General features: G+C 45.6%; 1 protein-coding gene across 12 annotated transcripts in view; it reads left to right on the top strand.

Annotated features, from left to right (window-relative positions):
* The window catches only part of RBPMS (RNA binding protein, mRNA processing factor), a 207,368-nt gene that overhangs the window by 49,381 nt on the left and 137,620 nt on the right, over nucleotides 1–20,367 (top strand). For 11 of the 12 annotated variants that reach the window (XR_008315428.1, XR_008315425.1, XR_008315421.1 and 8 more), the window contains exon 2: nucleotides 19,022–19,099. Coding sequence is in view for 4 of the 12 variants with exons in the window: in XM_053292059.1 (XP_053148034.1) it covers nucleotides 19,022–19,099 (78 nt within the window). In the remaining 8 variants the exon portion in view is untranslated. The remainder of the gene's footprint in view (nucleotides 1–19,021; nucleotides 19,100–20,367) is intronic. The other variant, XR_008315422.1, reaches the window with a different exon arrangement.

The raw sequence follows: 20,367 nt of genomic DNA, 5'->3' as shown, positions 1-20,367 counted from the left end.
GTGCGCTCTTTCCCTTGCTCCTGAAGTCCAGGGCAGCTGGCATCTGGAGCAGAGCATTATTTTTGGGTAGAGAGAGAAGCAAGTTCCCTGCTTATTTTCAGGCTGATAGCTGGGGGCCAGGCTGGCTGGTCTTCTCCTTGCCGTAGTGGTCTTTCTGGGTGGGAAGAGGGTGCAACCCCATTTGCCTGGTTGCAGAGGTCCTTCTCCTCACCTCCTCCCATTCACTGTGTGTGTGTGTGTGTGTGTGTGTATCTTGTGTTCCAGTTTGGAGGACTTAGGCCATGTGGCGGTTGGGAGAGGAAAGAGCAGAAGCTCTATGGAGTTGCGAGATCCTAAAGGAGGACTGTCTGTGTCTGTGTGACTCGCTCTTGTAAGCTGAGGAGAAAGGGGCCCTTTGCCCCTGCCATTGTTAGCAGATGATGGGCAATCTCTCTCTCATTGGTGGCCAAGCTCCAACCTAACAGTAAAGTCTTTCCACGTATGAGGCATGTATGCTTTCAACCACAGGGCCACAGTATACAAATTTGCTGTATTGTGATTCTGTACCTGGCATACTTTCCAAAATTTAATTTTTACCTTTAGTAATATAAAGACCTCAATGTGTGTGTGTGTGTGTGTGTGTGTGTGTGTGTGCTTTATTTAGCATGAGAGCAAGCCTAGTCTGTCTACTATGTATTTGGGGTTGTTTTCTGTTTACAAAAGCGAGTCCTCATCTTGCTCCTCCATCCCAGCATTTGTGTAACTTGAGATCTTTTGCTATTAAAGCCCAGCTTTGGTCTCCAAGCAGGCAGCCTTCAGGGTCCAGGAGATAGCTGACTGTCAGCCAGAGAGACAAATGGCACAGTTCAGAGCAGACAAGGGTCAGTGTTCAAAAGCAGCAGCTGAAGATCAGAAGGGCCAGACAAGCGGGAGGTCAAATTTTAAAGTCATCTGTGTGGAGGAAAGGACCAGACAGCTAAGCCCAAGACCTTTTGACTCCAGAAGTGGGGTGTCAAATGCTGCCCCCATATGAACATTCCTCCCCTGCTCTCTTACCTGGTTGTTCCTGCCATGCTGCCCCTGTGCTTTGCTGCTAGGTTGGTGGTGAATTAGAAGCCTGCTGTGCCCAGCAGCAGTCATGGAATAGGAAAAGGAGACAGGCTGAGGAGGAAGGATTTCTGCCTCTAGAGTTGGGCTAGAGTGGTACCACCATAGAATCTGACTGCTGAGAGTGGGGCCAGGAGTGAGGCCAGTGGCTCTGTTTCTACTGGCTACAGCAAAGGTGAGTGAGTCGAGGAATAACGGCTCTAAAACTGTCACTTCTCCAAATTCACCACCTGAATTGACTGCATGTTAGGGCTGGCCTGCTCAGGCAGGACCTTTTTCCATGAGACAAGTTACTGGGACTGATCTTCTGAGGTTGTGTAACAGTCAAAAGGGGCGGAGGGAAATACAAACTCCCTCCAGTGGGGCGATTCTCACGATCGCCGAGAGCGGGTGGTGGGGAAGGCTCCAAAAAGCTTCCTTTCCCCGCAGACTATCCAAGGCTTGGTGGAGGGAGTGCACTTCATGCTCCCACATGAGCAGCCCTGCTCCGTGAAGTATGAGGCAGGGTGGAGGGATCTGGGGCCAGAACTTGTTGTTCTGGCATCTGGGCTGCCCCAGGCTGGCTTAGGCTGGTCGTAAGAACAGGCTCCTCTAGCTCTGATGAGTCCCAAGTAGGTTGTCACAATCCACTTTTTAATATGAGCAGATTCACCCTTCAAAGGGGTTATTTTGGGAGGGTAAAGTGGAACTTCTGTAGGGAAGTCCCCTCCCTAAAGTAAAGCTTGAGCAGTCTTAGGCTTTCAGAAGCATGTGACTAGGGCAGGACCCAATAAGGAGTGACACTCTATAACAGCAAAAAGGATTTATTAATAATTGGATGATAAGGAAAGTTATAGAGGCATTGACAATTGCTGCTTCTGTTCAAGTACAAGAGAACATTGTTATTTGCGGAACCGCTATTCACGGTTCCGCATATCCGTGCGGTCTCTAATAGATACCCATTTTCAGTATCCATGGATGTGGTAGGGTTAAAAACCCATGTATCTGCGGTCCCTAGAGAGCCAGAAGTGACTTCCGCCCTCCATTTTGTTTAAAGGAGCCATTTTGTGGCTCGTTTCTTCAAAAAATTGGACTTTCCCCTGCAATTTTTCACAGGGTTTGTAGCCATTTCATCCTTCAGGAGGCATTCCTGGGCACATGGGGGACTAGTAGAGCACTTCACTGTAAGTATTTTCAGTGTTTTGGGTTGCTTTCTTGGCTTTTCCCCTCCACCCTGGAACCTAACCCCCCTTTCCCCATAGCTGTAAGTCGTCATTACTTGTGGTTCTGTTAGTCGTGGCAGTAGGTGAGGAATGGAACCCCTACAAGTAACGAGGTTCTCCTGTAAAACCCTTCCCCACCATGCAGTCGGATTCAAGCACCTAAACAAAAATAAATTCTGTTTTTATTTACGCATCTAGATAAACTGGTCCCTATCCTTCCTACGTATTTCCAGGTAAGGAACTCCCAGTTGATTTCCAGCCCAAGGCTGTTAGATTCCCTTTTTCCTACAGTAGCTGCTGATCAGACCTCCTTCGGAGGCTTCCAGGGAAGAACTGAACACACCCCTCCCCTACTCCTCTATAGGCTGTTGTCCAGTAAACCCTGCCCCTCACTCTGGACTGGGCCACAGGGATTTGATTCTCCTGGGCTGCCTTCCTTATTTATAGAGGCCCACCCTCCAAGCAGTTACTCCAATTGAGGCTGAATTCTCCATCAAGCCTGACTAGGACCCTCTTCCGTGCGACACGTTACTGAGACTGGTCTTCTGAGGCTGAGATTTTATAAGGCATGGTGGAGCCTGGTTTGTGGGGGTCTAAGTTCTGAATCTGTTCATACTGCCTGACTCAGATAGTGCTGCTGGGGAATGCAGTTCAGTCTACAAAACCTGTGACAGAAATGTGGCTTGATGGTACAGAAGTAAGCCGTTGGAGCCTGGCTGCTGGAGCCCCCAGTTGAGACCTCTTCCCCCAGTGCCTTGCAGTAGTACAAGATGGCAGTTCTCACCAAATGAGCCTGCAAGGATTTCCTTCCTCTGCCAGTTTAAGACTGAAATGAACCTTCACCCAGAAATCTCTCTTTTCCCCTACCCTATGTTTTAAAATGTTTAGCTTCCAGAAGGAGGAGTTCTGGAACTCAAAAGCTGCCATACCACATTGTGAACATTGGTTGATCCTAATAAGGGGATATGAGAGCCCTTGTGAACCTCTTTATTGGCTGTCAGAGAAAGACTTGGTTTCTTTCATGTTAGGACAGATCTACAAGGCTTGTGACCTACCAGATATTTGACCCCCTCCTTCCGCTTTGTTTTGGAATCTGAGGCAGGCAGCAAAACAAGGAAGATTCATTGAGTCACTGATGGGCTGTGTTCTGCTTGGTGGGTCCCACGTTTTTGGGTAGACCTTTTTTTCGTCGTCTTCTCTTTTTCCAGAAGAACAGGAAGAGGCTTTTGAGAGGCTTTAGTCCAAGTTTCCTCAGCTGCCTTTTAGTCTGTGGCAATGCCTGAGAAGGTCGGCTGGAGTGTGGGAATGTGGAAATTGGCCTCGAGGTAGGGGGTTGTGTGATTTTGGTGTTTACTTCTGGTTTACTGGGATCTGAGAGCTGGGGGGAAAAGGGTGACTCTTAAAAATGCTGCTTAATCTTTTTATTATCACTCTGTTGTGCTTCTTCTTGGAATATTGTTGTAGTACAATATTCCTTGTCTGCTGTTCAAGACTAACAAGAGGCATAGCTAATTCTTCAGTCCTCACATATTTTTTTATTGCCTCTGATGCATTTTCCTATCTTGAAGGCTTCGTAAAACCACTGGAAGACTCCCTGAAGTCTTTGGTTTGGCCTGACACCTTCATGAGCCTCCACAGAGGGAAACTTGAAGAGATGTTTAAAAATTGGTTGTTCGTATTTGTCCTCTCCTATTCATGTGACGCAAAAATAGAACTTGTCTTTCAATATCAAAACCAAATAAGAGGATTCTTGGGGGAATGCCCCTCCCCAGCTCATGCCTCAACTCACTCTTGACGACTAAAACAAGAGTAATGTTTTACAGTTTTAAGGTTGGCTGACCTAAGGTTGAACCTCTAAAGAAAACAAGAGTAATTTCTTAAAGAGATGACATTTCTCTCTTCAAGTCCTGCTTTCAGTTCACCCCCTCAGGTCATTTATGTTCAGTACCTGTGGTCTCATTGTCGTGTTCGTCCTTTCCTCTTCCCTTCCCCCAACATTTTATTTTTAAAAATTGGTACTTGAATGTCAGAATATTTCTAAATTAAGCACGCACTTCTAGGGCTTTTTTTTTTTTACTTGACTGAGGCCGAAGAACATGTCTTGTGTTTTGCATTGTGGTGGTGGAGGGTTTACAGATTTTGAGCTCGTGTGGTGCATTACTTCATAGTATAGATGAGGATTGCATATTTGAATGCACCCTATTGAATATGTGAGAACAGCAGCACACTCCAGACCCCTAATCACTCGACTGTTTGTTCATTGCAACTCACAGGAAAGGATCAGGGCAGAAAAACTCAGATTTGTTTTATAAGTATATAACTTATCTGACTGAGGGCTATCTCATTTTATTGGCCCATCTGGGCCTCACCTGAAAAGATGAAGCAGGCCCAACCACTCACACAGACCTCTGCTGCAAATGTTGAACTGTTTCCTTCAGTTCCTCTCACATGACCTGTCTCAACCAGAGGCTTTCTGGTTATGCATCTTCAAAAGACAGTACACAGCATTCCCCCACCAGACAAAATTCTTTCTACATAGAAATGTTTCGTTTCAGCGAGAAAGCTAAGTGTAGAACCCTTATCTCTGATGTACTAGGTCTCTAAATGCAGTGGGTTTTGAATGCTCTTCCCGTTATTTACACCTACAGTGTATAGTCTGAAGTGATTCTGTGAAGAGCTGCACCTTGTGATTTGCTGAAGGTGTAGCTTGGCTCTGATTTTGTCAATGGAGAGCATGGTGTCTGAGCTCCTGACTTCTGCAGTCTGGATGTGTGGATTGCTTCTGCCTGTGCAGATCTTCACCAGTCTATGGCTGACAGGAGCAGGCAAGGGACCAGTGCTTGTTGTGTGGTCACTGAGCTGTTCAAAGGTGTTGTGGGGCAAAGATAACCTGCCTCTCTTTGACATTATAGCCCTCTTCAGACATATAGCCCTCTTCAGAATGCTGTGCCTGCATTCAGATGTCTGCACACATGCACATGTTTTGTGTGAATGACTGTAAAGGTAAAGTGTGCCATCGAGTCGGTGTCAACTCCTGGCGCCCACAGAGTCCTGTGGTTGTCTTTGGTAGAATACAGGAGGGGTTTGCCATTGCCTCCTCCCACGCAGTATGTGATAATGCCTTTCAGCATCTTCCCATATCACTGCTGCCCGATATAGGTGTATTTCCCATAGTCTGGCAAACTTACCAGCGGGGATTCGAACCGGCAACTTCTGGCTTGCTAGTCAAGTCATTTCCCCACTGTGCCATTAAATTCCTCTGTGAATGACTGTACATGTGTTCATTTTAAAAGGGAACCTGGGTAGAGGTCCTCTGAAATGCAGGGTACAGATAGGAAGTGTACTGCTGCAGCTGTGTTCAGTATAACATGCCAGTAACATTCCCTGTGTACAGAACTACCTGTGTACACTGTACAAGACTGTACACGTGTTGAACATAACTACCCCTGCTAACTGGGCAAAGAGGCACCTTTTACCGTGGTGATTCTCTTTATTTAGCAGGGGGAGAGTAACTGGCCCTATCCACCCCCAGCACAGTACCTCCAGTGACTGTTGCTGGGGTCTATCTTGTTTTTTGTTTTTAGAATGTGAGCCCTTTGGGGACAGGGAGCCATCTTATTTGTTTGTTATTTCTCTGTGTAAACCGCCCTGAGCCATTTTTAGAAGGGCGGTATAGAAATCGTATGAGGATGATGATGATGATGATGATGATGAAGAAGAAGAAGAAGAAGAATAGGGCTTCTATCCGCTTTGATTGTGCTACAATATTAGTGTGCAAACCCGCCCTCTATAACTTCTTTTCACATCTATTTACCTGCCAGGGAGCATCTTGCATGGAAGCTGTGTGTGCAGTAGAGCAGGGGGTGCCCAACTTTGGTCCCCAGACGTTGCTAGACTATATCTCCCATCGTCCCCAGCTGCAGTGGGTTTAGTCATTGTGGATAGGGATGATGAGGATTGTCTAACAACATCTGATAACCCAAGGTTGGGACTGTCTGCAGTTGATGGTTCTTTGGTGCATTTTAGGATGTATTCCCAGTACTCATGGACCCACTGGCTAGGCTGTTGAGCATAGCTCTTGCCATGTGCAAACCCGATCACCTTGGATTTTTAAAAATTTAAACTGTGAAACAGTCTGTTTCACGCAGTGGTGGGCTTCCCTTTTCTAGAGGTTTTCCAATGGAGACTGGATGATTATCTGTCATGGAGGCTGCAGACGTTTCCTGCATGGAGCAGCAGGGGCCTGGATTAGAAGACCCCTAAAATCCCTTCGAACTCTAACATTCCATGATTCTAGAAGGTGCCCACATCACTGGAGCTGCATATTGCAGGGGGAGAGCGGAAATAATGGGCAAGCTGTCTTTTTATTGATCTTCTCATTCACAAATCCCTAACCAGCCTCTGAAGAACCCTGTGGGTCTTAGGAAGACAGCATGAAAACCATTGAACCAGTCATGTGGAAAACTGCCTATATGAGCCTTTATTCAAGTAAATGTTTGATTGAAATGCAAGTCAATAAAAGCTTTCCTCTTGCAAAGAATAAAAACAGAATAAAGAATTGGACTGTGTAGTGCAGACTGTATAAGCACTAGGGCAAAGAATCTAGTTGGAGGTGGAGAAATGTTTCACTTTTACCTCAGCAAGGTGTCTGAGGTAATGAAATACGATAGTGGACATTTCTAGGAGAGAGGCTCAAAATGTCCTATTGTGGTTGGCCAAAAGGCAGAGAGATTGAACGTCTGATTATTTGGGGTGCATAATTAGCAATCAGTGCGGTGGTGATAAAGAAACTGAGATCAAAAGTGTTGAGCTGTTAGAATAAAATCCAGAGTCTGCCAGATACCTTCATTAGGACCAATCAGTGTGCAAAATACCCTGTGTGGATGAGAGTGAAGACTGAGGAGGATGTGATGGGGTGGACCCCAGACTCTGCACTCAGTAGCTGTAAAGCAAAGCAGTGAGGATTCTAGCAGAGAAGCAGTGGGCAGGAGAGAGAAACTCATTCCTTCCTCTCTCCTTGCTTTATTGCACCCCACTCTTGATGGGCTCACTTCTGATTTGAGAACTCAGGAGAGAAGCAGCAGGAAGAAAGTGGTTGGACAGGGGGAGCAGCAGTTGGAATTGGGATTTAGCACCCCTTTTCTGCCCAACACTTCTCCATTTGAAACCTCTCTCCGCTCCCACCCCATTTTACAGGAGTTTTGTGGAGAGCTGCTTTCTAAGACCTAGGTCTGCCACTGAATATGCACCAAACATTGTTGACTTGCAATCCAGTATAGAAGATGGTAGTATTACGTTGTGCAGAGACATGGAGTGGGGACCAATGTTGGATGATGCCTTCTAGAACTTAGTATAACTTGAGATGGCTTAGAAACTGGTGGGATAATGAAATAGATGGCCATTTAGAAACTGCTGCCATCTACAGCATCTGCCAAGGGAAAATGAATACTTTGAAAAAACATGCACATGTTTTGACATTGTATGATACGGAGACATGAAAGTCAGATTTACTGTAGGTGCAAAGGTACTTTTAAGTACAGAATTAGTGCAGTATATTAATTGTACTCACAATCTCATGTGACGCAACAGCTGCTCATACTCTCTGAGTATTTGGGGAATGGTTCCAGTAAGGCAGGTTCTTGAACGTTGCATTAATGCAAAGCAAACCATTGCAGTCTCATTCTATTGCTGTGGTTGTGTCTACATGTACACCGGTTGCTATGTTTGTTCACTGAGTTATGAACATAACTGAAACCTATCATGTGGCGTAGGTGGGCATTGGGGTGAAATCTTAGTGTAGTAGTCAAGGTTGGAACTAGTTGTGGCAACCAGTAGGGGTGGTGTTAAAAATGGCAACCTTTTGTTCATTTCCAACTCTTCATCCCATAAAGTGTAGTTATAAAAATGCATGACATGTTTGATTGATCATTCATTCCTCTTTCCCCACATGTTACCGTTGGCTACTATTGACTACCATTGGGCTGTAGGTGGGAAAATGCATAATGGGTGACTTCACATTTCTGTTGCCACATGTTGCAGGCAAGATGAGGGGAAACTTGACATGGGGTCGTTATTTTGGGTAGTGGTTGTGTGTGCGCGTTATCATGTCGAGTACATCCCCTAAGTGTGTGAGTCAGAAAGTCTCACCTCAGACCTGAACTTATAAAAGACCTTAGGCAAGCCCCTCTCTCCCAGCCTCCCAGTCTGTAATGTGGGGGGAAGAATCCTGATGCAGCTTACAGGTCTGATGTAAGGATTTTTGAGATGAGGTATGTGCCCTGTAAATAAAAGTGGACTGAGCTTGACCTGGGAGTTATTCGCACTTGGCTTCAGGCTTTGGGGTAAATGCTGAGTGAAGCCACTTTGAAGTACACTCGTGGCATTGAGGGAAGCAGCCCCTCCCCTCTGCTCTCGGTTTTCTTTTGGAACAAGTCCACGTGGCATGCTCTGTGTTTTCCTTTGGGGGCGGAGCCAGTTGGGGGCGGTGGGAGTTCCTGCAGAGATAGATCTGCATTTCTGAAGAGAGCATGCCTCTTACCTGACATACCTTGAGATAAGCTAGAATTCGCATCACAAAGCCTAGTTTGTGAGTAGAGTGGGTCCAAAATTCTCCAACCGACTTCAAGGTAAGGTTGGTTGGTGAATGCACACATTCCCTTCTGAAGGAGATTTGGGGCAAAAGCCCTGGGTGTAAAGCCTCCTGCTGACTTAACCTCTATTCTCTTTCATCAGCAATTGAATTTGCCCATATTTCAAGTGGTTCTGATGTGGCATTCTGAAATGAGCAACAATTGAAGTTGCTATGTTTTGTCAACTATGACTTTTTCCTCCACTGTATGTGAGTTGTCCCTGAAAGAGTATGGTGGCTTTCTAACATTTCTTGCTTTAGAATGCTTGCAGTGTGGCAAACTCTTAAAATTGGCTTTTAAATCGCTACTTGCTACTTCAGTTGTTTGAATTTGGCAATCAATCAGGCAGAGAACTTCTGTTCCATCCCCCCCCCCCGCCCCTTTGAGACCAAAAATGACTGATAGGTATGTAAGGGAAGCCAGGCTAGCAAAAGCTTTTGCAGATTAATAATTTTTGTGGCCTCTTTTGCAAAGCTATCTTGGATCCATTTAACAAAAAGCATTAAACAGCTGCTGACATACTGTGCAGCAGTTGGAGCAACACCCACACTGCAGCATGTGTGTAAGTAAACATGGCCAATGGTGTTGTGGATCAGGGCAGTCTGACTCTTTCTTAAAGTTGCACAAATGCAGTTGCGTGGCGTGACAACCATTATTTCCAGTGAGTGTCTCATCGCATAACTGCATCTGTGCAACTTTGAGATGGGGCAGAACTGCCTTGTTCCACAGCGCCATTGGTGGCATTGACATATACACAGCAGCACGAATGGCACCCCAACCATAGGAACATAGGAAACTGCCATGTACTGAGTCAGACCATTGGTCTATCTAGCTCAGTATTGTCTTCACAGACTGGCAGCGGCTTCTCCAAGGTTGCAGGCAGGAATCTCTCTAGGCCCTATCTTGGAGAAGCCAGGGAGGGAACTTGAAACCTTCTGCTCTTCCCAGAGCTGCTTCATCCCCTGAGGGGAATATCTTGCAGTGTTCACACATCAAGTCTCCCATTCATATGCAACCAGGGCAGACCCTGCTTAGCTATGGGGACAAGTCATGCTTGCTACCACAAGACCAGCTCTCCTCTCCACCTGCATTGAGCTGTGCAGCCTATCAGTGAGCATTAATATCAGGAGTGCTTGTTGCCTAGTTAATATTTAGCTTCCATATTTACTGCAGCACATGAAACTAGTTCCTGTATGTATGCCGATTTCATGTTAGCGGGATATGTCTCTGGTTTTATTCAGGCACACACAAGCTGGTTTTCAGTGAAGTCTGCGGCTCAGGGCTCTCTGTCAAATACTGTAGTGCAGATCATTAAGGGAATTGTTTGTAAAACTAACTTTCATGTACATAAGCGCATTAGTGGAAACAGAAACCACATTGAAATATTGCAAATAAACAGAGGCCCCAGGCATTGTATGTCATAGTGTTGGGTAGCTGACGTGGGGATGGGGGTCGAAATGCAGGTTAAAATGACTTGGCTCAGTGTGCATAGCCCTTGGAAACACAACATCCAGATCAGCACTGATACAGATGCACTGGCATCGGCTCCTTTCTCCATTTAAGGGGATTTTGACATCTTGTCCTAAGGTTCTGGAACCTGGCCAAAGAAATTATAAGAGATTACATGGCTCCAGCTTCCCTTAGTCTCAGGAATCTCTCTGCTAGGGGTTTGTTTCCACTGTCCCCTGGTGAACTTTAATGGAGATCTTTGCAATTGGCTCACTTTGGCAGCCATGGACAAGTAGTTCTGACGCTTCGTTTTAGCTTTGTGTACTGCACTTGATTAAGGTTTGCATAGAGAACAGTACCCAGTACTGGAGGAAATGATAGTGGGGCAGTTCAGAGCAGTGTCCTCTCTAATTTTTTTTCATCTGTGTGCAGAATGAGTTTTGTTCTGGAAAGCATCAAGGCAGTGTGTGCACATGTGTATTCAGAATGTGGCCTTTCTGATTCAACCTGAGCGGGATCCAAAATTAACTGAGTGGACATTAAAAAACTTGTGAGCATGCACGCATGCGCATACCTTAAATGGAAAACTGGTTCAGAGGATACTTCCAAGCCGGCCCTGCCCACATGCTATTGAGGACATGAATTAATAATTGGTGGCGGGGGGGCAGTTAATCCAGTGTTTAGATGAACTACCCTCCCACTCAGTTATTAAAACCAGAACAGCAGGCCAGAGGGAGAGAAGTGGGACGTGCTCATTTATGTTTCTAATCATATATGGACAGAGCTGGCTCAGGCCTCCATATGTACGGCATATTTAGTCTAGTAATATGCTGGTTTTATATCAATAAACTGATCTATAAATACCAATAAATAATAATCATAATATTAATAGCATCTATTTAGCACTTCAGAGCATTCAAGGCACTTGTATGGAGATATATTTTAGCTTTTTCAGAGAGCTGAAGGCAGTTTGAAAGAAGAATTGTTGCTCAGAGAGTTGGTGTCGTGTAGTGGCTAGGGGATTGAGCTGTGAATCAGGACCTTCTCAGGCTAAATCTTGCCTCTGCTATGAACTTGCTATGTAGCCTTAGGCAAGCCACTCCCTCTCAGTCCCTCTCTGTGAGATGGGGGGCCATAACTTTACTTTACTTTCAGGGTTGTTGTAAGGATTACATCATGACTATAAGGATTACATCATGACTATAACTCTGTGTTCTCATAACCTGCACCATTGTAGCTAAAGGGTCAACTATGATCAGCGAGCTGGGGCTGGGTGTGCTCCTGCAGAAAGTGATGTGGGGAGGAACCCATGTTTTAGTGCTGATTGTAGTCCTGCCACCATGGTTAGCTAGGATTAAACTACAACCAGTAAATTTCAATCCATTCGTACTTAACAGTTGTAGTTTAATCCTAGTTTGCCGGCGCACCGGGACTATGATCGGCATCACATTTCACTGGCGCATTCCTGGCTCACCAATCTTAGTTAACTCCTTAGCTACGATTGCCTCGGTCATGAGGAGACAAATTCTTTGAGCACATTCACATATAACAGGAGGGGTGGCCAACCTGAGGCTCTCCAGCTGTTGTTGGACTACAAATCCCATCATCCCCGACCTCAATCAATTGAGAGAGATGACGGCCAGGAGTTCAGCCGGAGACCACTCCTGACGTATAATATTTGTGAAGCGCCTTAAAAACTCAAAAAGTGCTATATAGATGGTGATGGTGATATTATGGGGTGTGCACTCATTCCACTTTAATCTCTGTAAATAGATGTGGTGAGAGTTTGAAACCAGAGTCTTGTATGTTCATTATGGGAAGCAAAACCAGAGTCTTCTATGTTCATCATGGGCTTGCCTCTTAAGCCCCTTGCAACTTCCTTAAAAACTGTTACCTCTCTCCACTATACATTAATCTTTACAACAGCCACAAAAGGTGGGTCAACATTAGGAATGGGGCTGGGAGAAGCTTGCTCAGATCAGCTACTGAGATCATGGCAGGGGTGAGATTTGTGTTCTTGACCTCTTACTTCATTGCGCTCTCTCTCGCTCTCGCTCGGCATTGCATAAGTTTGCTGCATGGCAAACTTGACAAAGTGGGGGACCACAAACAACCTGGTGAGGGCTGATCTGTCATCCTGCAAGAGCTGGATGATGGAGGCCACACTCTGCTTATTTGGAGGCAGGGAATTTCCCAGTTGTTTCTCTCCAACTCCCTCACAATAGGGATGTGCCCAAACTGCGGTTCGAAGCACTGTTTGAGCACTTTAAAGGAAATTAGAAAGGGAATTTTAAGAAAATGGAGAGCAGGTGCTTACCTGCTTTCCACCGCCCCTTCCAGCTTCCTGCTAGGGTGGTGCGTGTCTCAAAAAGCTCTGTGTGCCATCAGCATGCACATGGCATCTGCACAGGTGCCATTTGTATGGTCAGCCTGGTGTTGCTGATCACACAAATGGCATCCACCATCATGGTTTTATGTTAGGCCTCGACAGATTTTCTTTGGATCTAGGAGCCAGCCCCCAATTTTGGGAACCAGACAATGTACACTTAACAAAATTACCAGACTAAGTTATGGGCATTGTAGAGGAGCTGGAGGAGAGTAAATGGGCTTCTATTTCTCCCCTTTACAGATAACACACTTAGAACAGAAACAGGGCTATCTGGAACAAATACATATTTTATTAAGTAATTCTACCTCTGAATATCCTAGGCTAGGTGCTTATGTTAAATTCTAGGCACCCTGGCACCTGGGAATTGTCAAACCCAGTTTTATGTAGATGACAGAATGAAAATATTCATATGTGTCAAGAAACACAAAGCAGTCATTTGATAAAAAGAATTCTGCCTTTTTTGTATCTTATTGAAATGAACTGAGATGTTATGTACTAGACCATGTCTTATTGTTGTGATTCTGTAGCAAAAAAACTGATTCCATTTCCTTTTTCTTTTTGTCAACATGATGTAAGTTTTAATTTTGAGAAGATAATTAACAACAACAAAGTCCCATCAAGTAGTGGGAGAGGCAGATGAGATGAAAACATTCTTTGTTCCCTGTGTTGCCCTCTAGGTGAAGGGTGTGTGCACTGCTCTCTGAAAAGTACCAAACTTAGAAATAGTCTTTGAATCTTCGCCATCCATCAAGCTCATGCTGGGTTATTTGGACTTGCTGACAGCAGTTAATTATTGACTAGAGTTTAAAAATTAGCTGATGTGTTCTGAATTGAGGTAAATCATTGAACTGAAGAGAGTCTGTTGTTAAACCTCTATGGCTTGTTTACGAACAATCGCCTGTACACCAAATTGTTAGTTTTTCATTTTTGATTTGGTGGAAGCATACAGGTGAATGTGGGGTTTGAGGCATCTTGACATAGTGAGTAAAATCCAGGGCAATTTCTGAAACTGTCATTCATATAATGCAGGCCAGGCAAGTCCTTCGGTGTTTTCATTGAAGTAAAATTTGTTATGATAACAAGGAGAATTTCCTTTTAAAGAAGACATCATTGGAAATGACCAAAGGCATTGTAACTCCTTGTTTCTGTCACTCTGTTATTGCTTTCTAGAAAACAACATATTGAAAAATGTGTTCTGGACTATTGTGGTGCTAGGTATGGAGGGCAGAGTGCTGCCCTTGGCCAGAGTACTACATGTATACCAGAAAGTATAATATGAGATGAGGGAGGGTAGAGAGTGAAGAGCAAGAATGCTTTAAGTTGCAGGAAAGGGTATTAGTATTTGGAGGGTTTTGAATTCTCTGTTGTTCTTCCCTCCACTAATTGAGGAATTTGTGACAGGCTCCATCCCCACCTTGTCATAAATAATGTTGAACACTATGAAATTAACTCAGTGGGGGAATCAAGTCATGAGGTGGGTTTCAGTTGCTGGCAAACCTCCGATTACAGTTTGAAATTACTTGCCTGCGGCTCCAACAGGAAGGGCAGGTGTATTTCTGAGGATACACTTCGAGTTTGTAGAAGTAACCTCATGATCTGTGTGCCTTGATTCTTAGAGTGTGGAGTACTGGGGATTCAAGACTATAGACCTTGCAGTCCCACATAATTTTTACCACTAGTTTTTTTTAGTTTAAACCAGCGGTGGGTTTGGACAACACTACACACTTCGTATGCGATCAGAACATCCTTTGTGGATGTCCTGATACCCTCCTGGTACATCTCTTTATCACATGAGGGAGGGATGTGTGCTCCAGATACCTGTGTAAACAGGCACTTGGAGCAGGCATAAAGGGATGATTTGGATGAACAACACCCCCCCTAGATGGCCTGAAAATAATTGTTAGACAAATTAATGGAAGAAAGATCTATCAATACCAGTCCACCACCATGAGACCTAATGGAGCGTCCATGTACTTCCTAGATGCCAAATGCTTGGGGACCAGCAACAGGAGAAGTATGTTGTCTTTGTTCACAACCTTCCCAGAAGCTGGCCGCTGTTGGAAACAGAATCCTAGACCAGATGGTTCCTTGATATGATTCAGCGCAGTTCTTTGAATATTCATCAAATATAAAAACCTGGGCAGTGCATAAGTAAAGCTCTAAGGAGAAGAAGGGCAGTGGTTTTCATCACATAGAAAGACTCTTAATTGCTGTTCTCATCTCTTTTGATATTCTGCCATTAAACTCTCAGGGTTTCTTTCTTTTTCTTCTTTTTCTTTTTCTTTAAAGCGAGGTTAAGCTTGAATTTCACCTTTGCACTGTATAATTTATTTACAGAGAACAGAATGTCTCCGTTACTTAGGTTGCTCTTTTGGACCATGATTACTTCAAATCAGAAGGGACCATTTGTCACTCCGTTTAAGGGCTCTACCCATTATTTGACTGAAATATGGGCTTGGGTTAAATGCAAATATCCTGTTTAACTAGCACAGAAAATAAGAGAGAAGATGAAAGCTCCCAACTGAAAACTGCAAGTCCTTATCTTTGGAGTTTCCTCTTAGAAAGAACTGGTTTTGATCCACTGTTTGCATATTTGGATTATACCTGACTTGAAAGGGCCCTGCTGATTGCAGGGCTGGTGACACACAATTCTCTTGGGGTCGAACACTTTTTTTTTTTTTTTTTAAGAAAATTACAAATACTTGCCAAACCTGTTTACCAGAGGTGCAGGCAGAATAAGTGTGTACATACTGAAAGAGTCACTCTTTCAGACCACTTCCAGCTCTGGGAAGGGGGAGGACAAAAGTCTGCCTTGAGCCACCAGATTGCTTTTTTGTGGTGACCTGGGTCCTCGGTTTTGCGAAAGGCAGAGTAGTTGACAATGTGAAAAGTGTGTGTGCAAGAGGGTTTCTAGAGGGGTTGAGCGTCTATAGCCCTCTTCAATGTTGACGCTTTCCTTGTGCACTGAATACATTAGGGTAGCATTGTGGTGTCCAGTTCTACTCCTGCTGCGCAGGCATTCGCCTGCACAGGTGCAAAGTGTACATGCTTAGTACATTGTGGGCGTGGTGGAGCTTCTCCATGCACACAAGTACATTTAATGTAAGAAATACAATAACATGCAAAGAAGGCATATAGGACTCTTCTCAGTAATCGATCCCCCCCCCGCCCCCGATAGCTTTGGGTCAATGACTGTGTAGAGGCCTTAAGGTCTGTTAGCAAAGGGAATGTGTTGCTGCTTCTCCTCCTTTTATGAGGTAGGTTCATAGAAAGTGGAAGGAGGCACTCACTTCCTGTGAGGTAGCCATCTGAATCAAAAGCATTGCATGAGTTCTGCACTGCCTGCTTCCCTGTAGGGAGTTGAAATAAGCAACCTTTTGGTGCTGCTTCCCTCCAGAAAGCTGTACATCTTGCATGGGAAGCCCTACCAGTGAGGTGAAAACATTCAGCATGATGCATAGATCAGCCCTAAAATAAGTACTCCCTTGAGGGCCATACTCACAATTCTCATTAGGGTAGGGGATGCATCCTACCCAAGTTTAGGAACTGTTCACACTCCTCTTTTCCAGTGGTCTGTGAGTAAAAAACAAGGTAGGAGGAGAAGGAAGTGATGTAAAAATACTGAGAGTCGCTCTTGTGTGACAAGCAATGCTCAAGGTGTCATTCAACGAAAGAATTACTAAAATACAAACCAAACAATCCTGTTAAATGTTCATTTTAAAATGGTATCTTAATGTAATCAACTCAGTCTTGCAAATAAGGCCAAATTAGCGGGGGGGGGGGAGAAGAGGAGGGATCAAAGGTGCAGGGGAGCCTCTGTTGCCAGATTTGGCTTTTTAAAAGCCAAATTCTGGGTTACGGCCCATTTGACCCATGAGTATACCCATTCTGGCAACAATGCCTCCATTCATTTGGGCCTAACATAGTTTGGAGACTTTTCGGGGTAACAGAATAGTTTCTTCAGAGGATCTGCTTATACATCATGTGATACAAATATCCTTACAATCCTGAATTAACCCTACATTTAAACATTGATAGAATAGGTAGGTTTTCACTGGCCGCCTAAATTCCAATAATGATGTAATTTGACTAACCTCTCTGGAGAGAAATGCCACAATTCTGTCATCGCGTCCGAAAGAGCCCTATCTCGGCCCATAAACTTGGCAACACAAAGATGTACACCTGGAGCAGTGCCTCCCCAGATGTTCTGAGGCCACAGGGAGGTTGATGTAGATGTTCCCGCAGATATACTGAGCTCAGCCTCAGGCCATTCGTTAATGGAGTGTATGGTGTGAGTGTTCTGTTTCTTCCTGCACAACTTTTAAGTGATTCCCCCCCACCCCACAACCTAATCCATAGATATTGGGGAAACTCTTTGCATTGTTATAGGTATACATTTTCTGGATTTGCAAAAGTCTGCATTGCTTCATATGCAATTGGAGGGAAGCCAGTTTTTGTGATGGGTTTGGAGTCAGCTGTTTAAGGTTGAGAGTTGACATCACTTTCACTTGTAAGCACTTAAAATGACTTTCTTTCTGGCTTAATGCCTGTTGAGAGAAGCTTGAAATAATAGCTGCAGTGTATTATAAAAGCTTAGACCATGATCCTCACTGTTTGCTCTGGTATTATCTATGTGCTTTGCAAGAGAAACACCTCTTTAGGTATCAGGATAGTGTTTGTGAACTCGAATGAAACAGCCACTGTACTAAAATTAATGTATAGGGTGGGGCATATTTAGATCTTGGTATAGAGACTTTCAAAACCATCCTATATAATAAAGCCCTAGAGTGTGCGCCCGTGTCTCTGGTGTCTGCGTCCGTGTCTCCCTCGGCTGTTCTGGGCATGTGCGGAGTGCATGCCCAGAACATGCCGAGGGAGACACGACCGCAGGCACCAGGCGGCCATGTTGGCCAGGAGGAGGAGAAGTGGCGGGCTGAGGAGAAGCAGCTGCCGCCGAAGCCGGGCAGGGAGAGGAGGCGGCAAGGGAAGCCGGCTGAGGTGGCAGCGGAGCCGCGGCCTCGACCACAGGATGCGGTGTGGCCGAGGCGGCGGCGGAGCCGCGGCCTCGGCCAGAAGACACAGAACGGCCGAGGTGGGGGGGGGTCAGGCAGCGGCGGAGCCGCGGCCTCAGCCAGAGGAGGGGAATGACTTCCTGGGCCACGAAATGCTTCTTCTTGGTCTTGGTTTTGCTCGCCATAACGGACACGATGTTGCCCGGGGCCGCCGTGGAAGCCCAAGAGGAAGCGCAGCCGCCGCCGCGAAGGAGAAAGAAGCAAGGACTGAAGGGAGGGGACCGCGAGGCTCAGCAGCAGCCTGGACCCTCTGCGGGCGAGAGAGGAGGGGCCGGCGGCAGAGCCAGGCAGGCGGCGAGACGGAGTGCGGCGGTGGGATGAGCGGCAGGTGCTAGCGCGGCTGTGGCAGGAACAGGGAGGAGGAGGCGGGCAAGTCCCTGGTGCTGCTGCGATTGCCTCCTGTCCTGCTGGTGCCGCAGCTGCTGCCACCGCAGGACGATGCCAAGCACATCCTGGCCTGGCCGCCGTCGCTGCCGCCGCCAACTTAAAGGCCCCCCCTCCCTGCACAGGCCCCGCCTCCCCCCTACTCCCTTCACCCCGCCCATCCTGGCACACTCGGAGCATTCCACCTCCCTCAAGCAGCAGCATCGGGCCCAGCAGGGAGCTGCTGCCAGGCAAGAAGAACAAGCAAAGCGGAGCGCTTTGCTTTTATGAGCGTGCACGCCACTTCTGGGCATGCGCTTTGCAGGAAGTGAAGGGTTCCTGCTTTCCCTTCTGCCCTTCTTTTGCTGGTGGTCATGTCCAATTCAGGTCAACTCCCTCCCAGCACCACCCAGGGAGCAGCCCCCCCCCCCCCTGAAAGTTATTTGCGGGAGGGCGGAGAAGGCTACTAGCGCCCGTTAATTTAACAGGCTGAAAAATACTAGTACTAAATAAAATGTCGGCAGTGTTGTGATTTTTGTAATGTGTGCTAAAAAGAAGCTCAGGTTTATACATATCTAGTCACTAGTGACTGTGCAAGAATTGATTTTAGGTAAGCAAACCAGGAAGCTTTTATAAATTGGGAGAGCGTTTACCGTATCTCCTTTTAGGCTGACTGTTAACCATTTGTAATACATCTATATGTGTGTATAGGTAGTCTAGTAATTTTTGTGGACTTATTTATAAGGCTATTTGGGATGTGAGTGGGAGTGCTGAACACTCAAAATTACCTTCATTTTCTTGACAGATGGCTCTTTTCTTTTTCTTTTAAAGGTACGGACGCTCTTTGTCAGTGGCCTACCTCTGGACATCAAACCTCGGGAGCTCTATCTCTTGTTCAGACCATTCAAGGTAGTCTGCCTACATTGACTAGTTCTGCAAAAATGCTGGGATTGATGTGCCAATGTGCTTCATTTATATGAATGTGTTTGGTTTCTGTTGCTGTTGCCACAATGATATGTGACTGGCTCTTCTGGAAAGTTAGACAGAAGTTCAGAAGATATTCCCAGTATCCAGATTTTTAAAAACATTAGGATGCAGTCTATCATGATATCTAATTTGAAATAAAAACTTGGCTAGGAGGACTTTCCCATGAACTGAAATTTGGCCAAGAGCCTGACTAGAGAGTGATTATAAATAACATTGTGATGTGATCAAGGCTGAAAGTTATAAATACTAACCTTTTAATTATGATATAGACTTGGAGTAGGATTCATATAACCTTTGGGTGATGTGTGTAGACTTAATCGTACACACCACACACTTGCATCCTGTAAAGATAGATGCATAACGAATCAGGGGCATACATCTATCTTTACAGGACTGAAGGTCCTTGAGTAGAGGCCATTGAACAGCCCTAGCCCAGCATCCCTTCCCATGTGAACTTGGTTTGCTGTGCCCTGGTCATCCTAAGGACATAAACTAAGGACATAACATGTCTCAAGGTTAGCCATTAGATATAAAACGTTCCATCTTCAGACTTCCCTAGAAGCTATTCACACGCGTGGGCAAAACCGGGCTAAGGAAGCCCAGCCCGGCTTTGTGTGTGTGTGTGTGTGTGTGTGTGTGTGTGTGTGTGTGTGTGTTCGTGCCCAATCCCAGCAGCCCTCATAACCCTGTTTTACTGATCGTCTGCCTGCTGGCTGGGACTGACAGACTCCGGGCTCCTAGATGGCTTCCAGGAGGGGAGGGAGGATCCCCATAATGCACCACATGCTCAGGTGGTGCATTATAGGAGTTCCGGGGATGGGATGACACGTCCAGGCACCCCAACACTCGGAGCTGCCAGCAGAAGCCGGAAATTGTCTGGGAGGCCAATCTGGCCACCCAGCAACAAGAAAAGGATTGTCTGCGGGAGAGGTAAGCTTTTTGTGGTTTCCTCCCCTAACCCCTTCGAGCCCTTCTAATGGATCGTGAGAAAAGGCTCAGGATATCTTGACCTAGATGTGTACCAAAGTCCAGCTTTCTAGCTAAAGTTGAAGTGTCTTAACTACCATAAGCCCCTTTTTGAGAAGAAAAGTGCAAATATTTGTTCCCCTTTTACACCTTTCCAAAAATCAGGGCACATAGCAAAGTTCCAACTTTCTTGGTGATCTCTTTTAACTACCTTGGAGAACAAG

Source organism: Hemicordylus capensis, chromosome 2 (genome assembly GCF_027244095.1).
Source record: "Hemicordylus capensis ecotype Gifberg chromosome 2, rHemCap1.1.pri, whole genome shotgun sequence".
Classification (NCBI taxonomy): Eukaryota; Metazoa; Chordata; class Lepidosauria; order Squamata; family Cordylidae; genus Hemicordylus; species Hemicordylus capensis.
The sequence above is the reverse complement of the archived record's forward strand: the minus strand, read 5'-3'. Positions and strand labels throughout refer to the sequence as shown.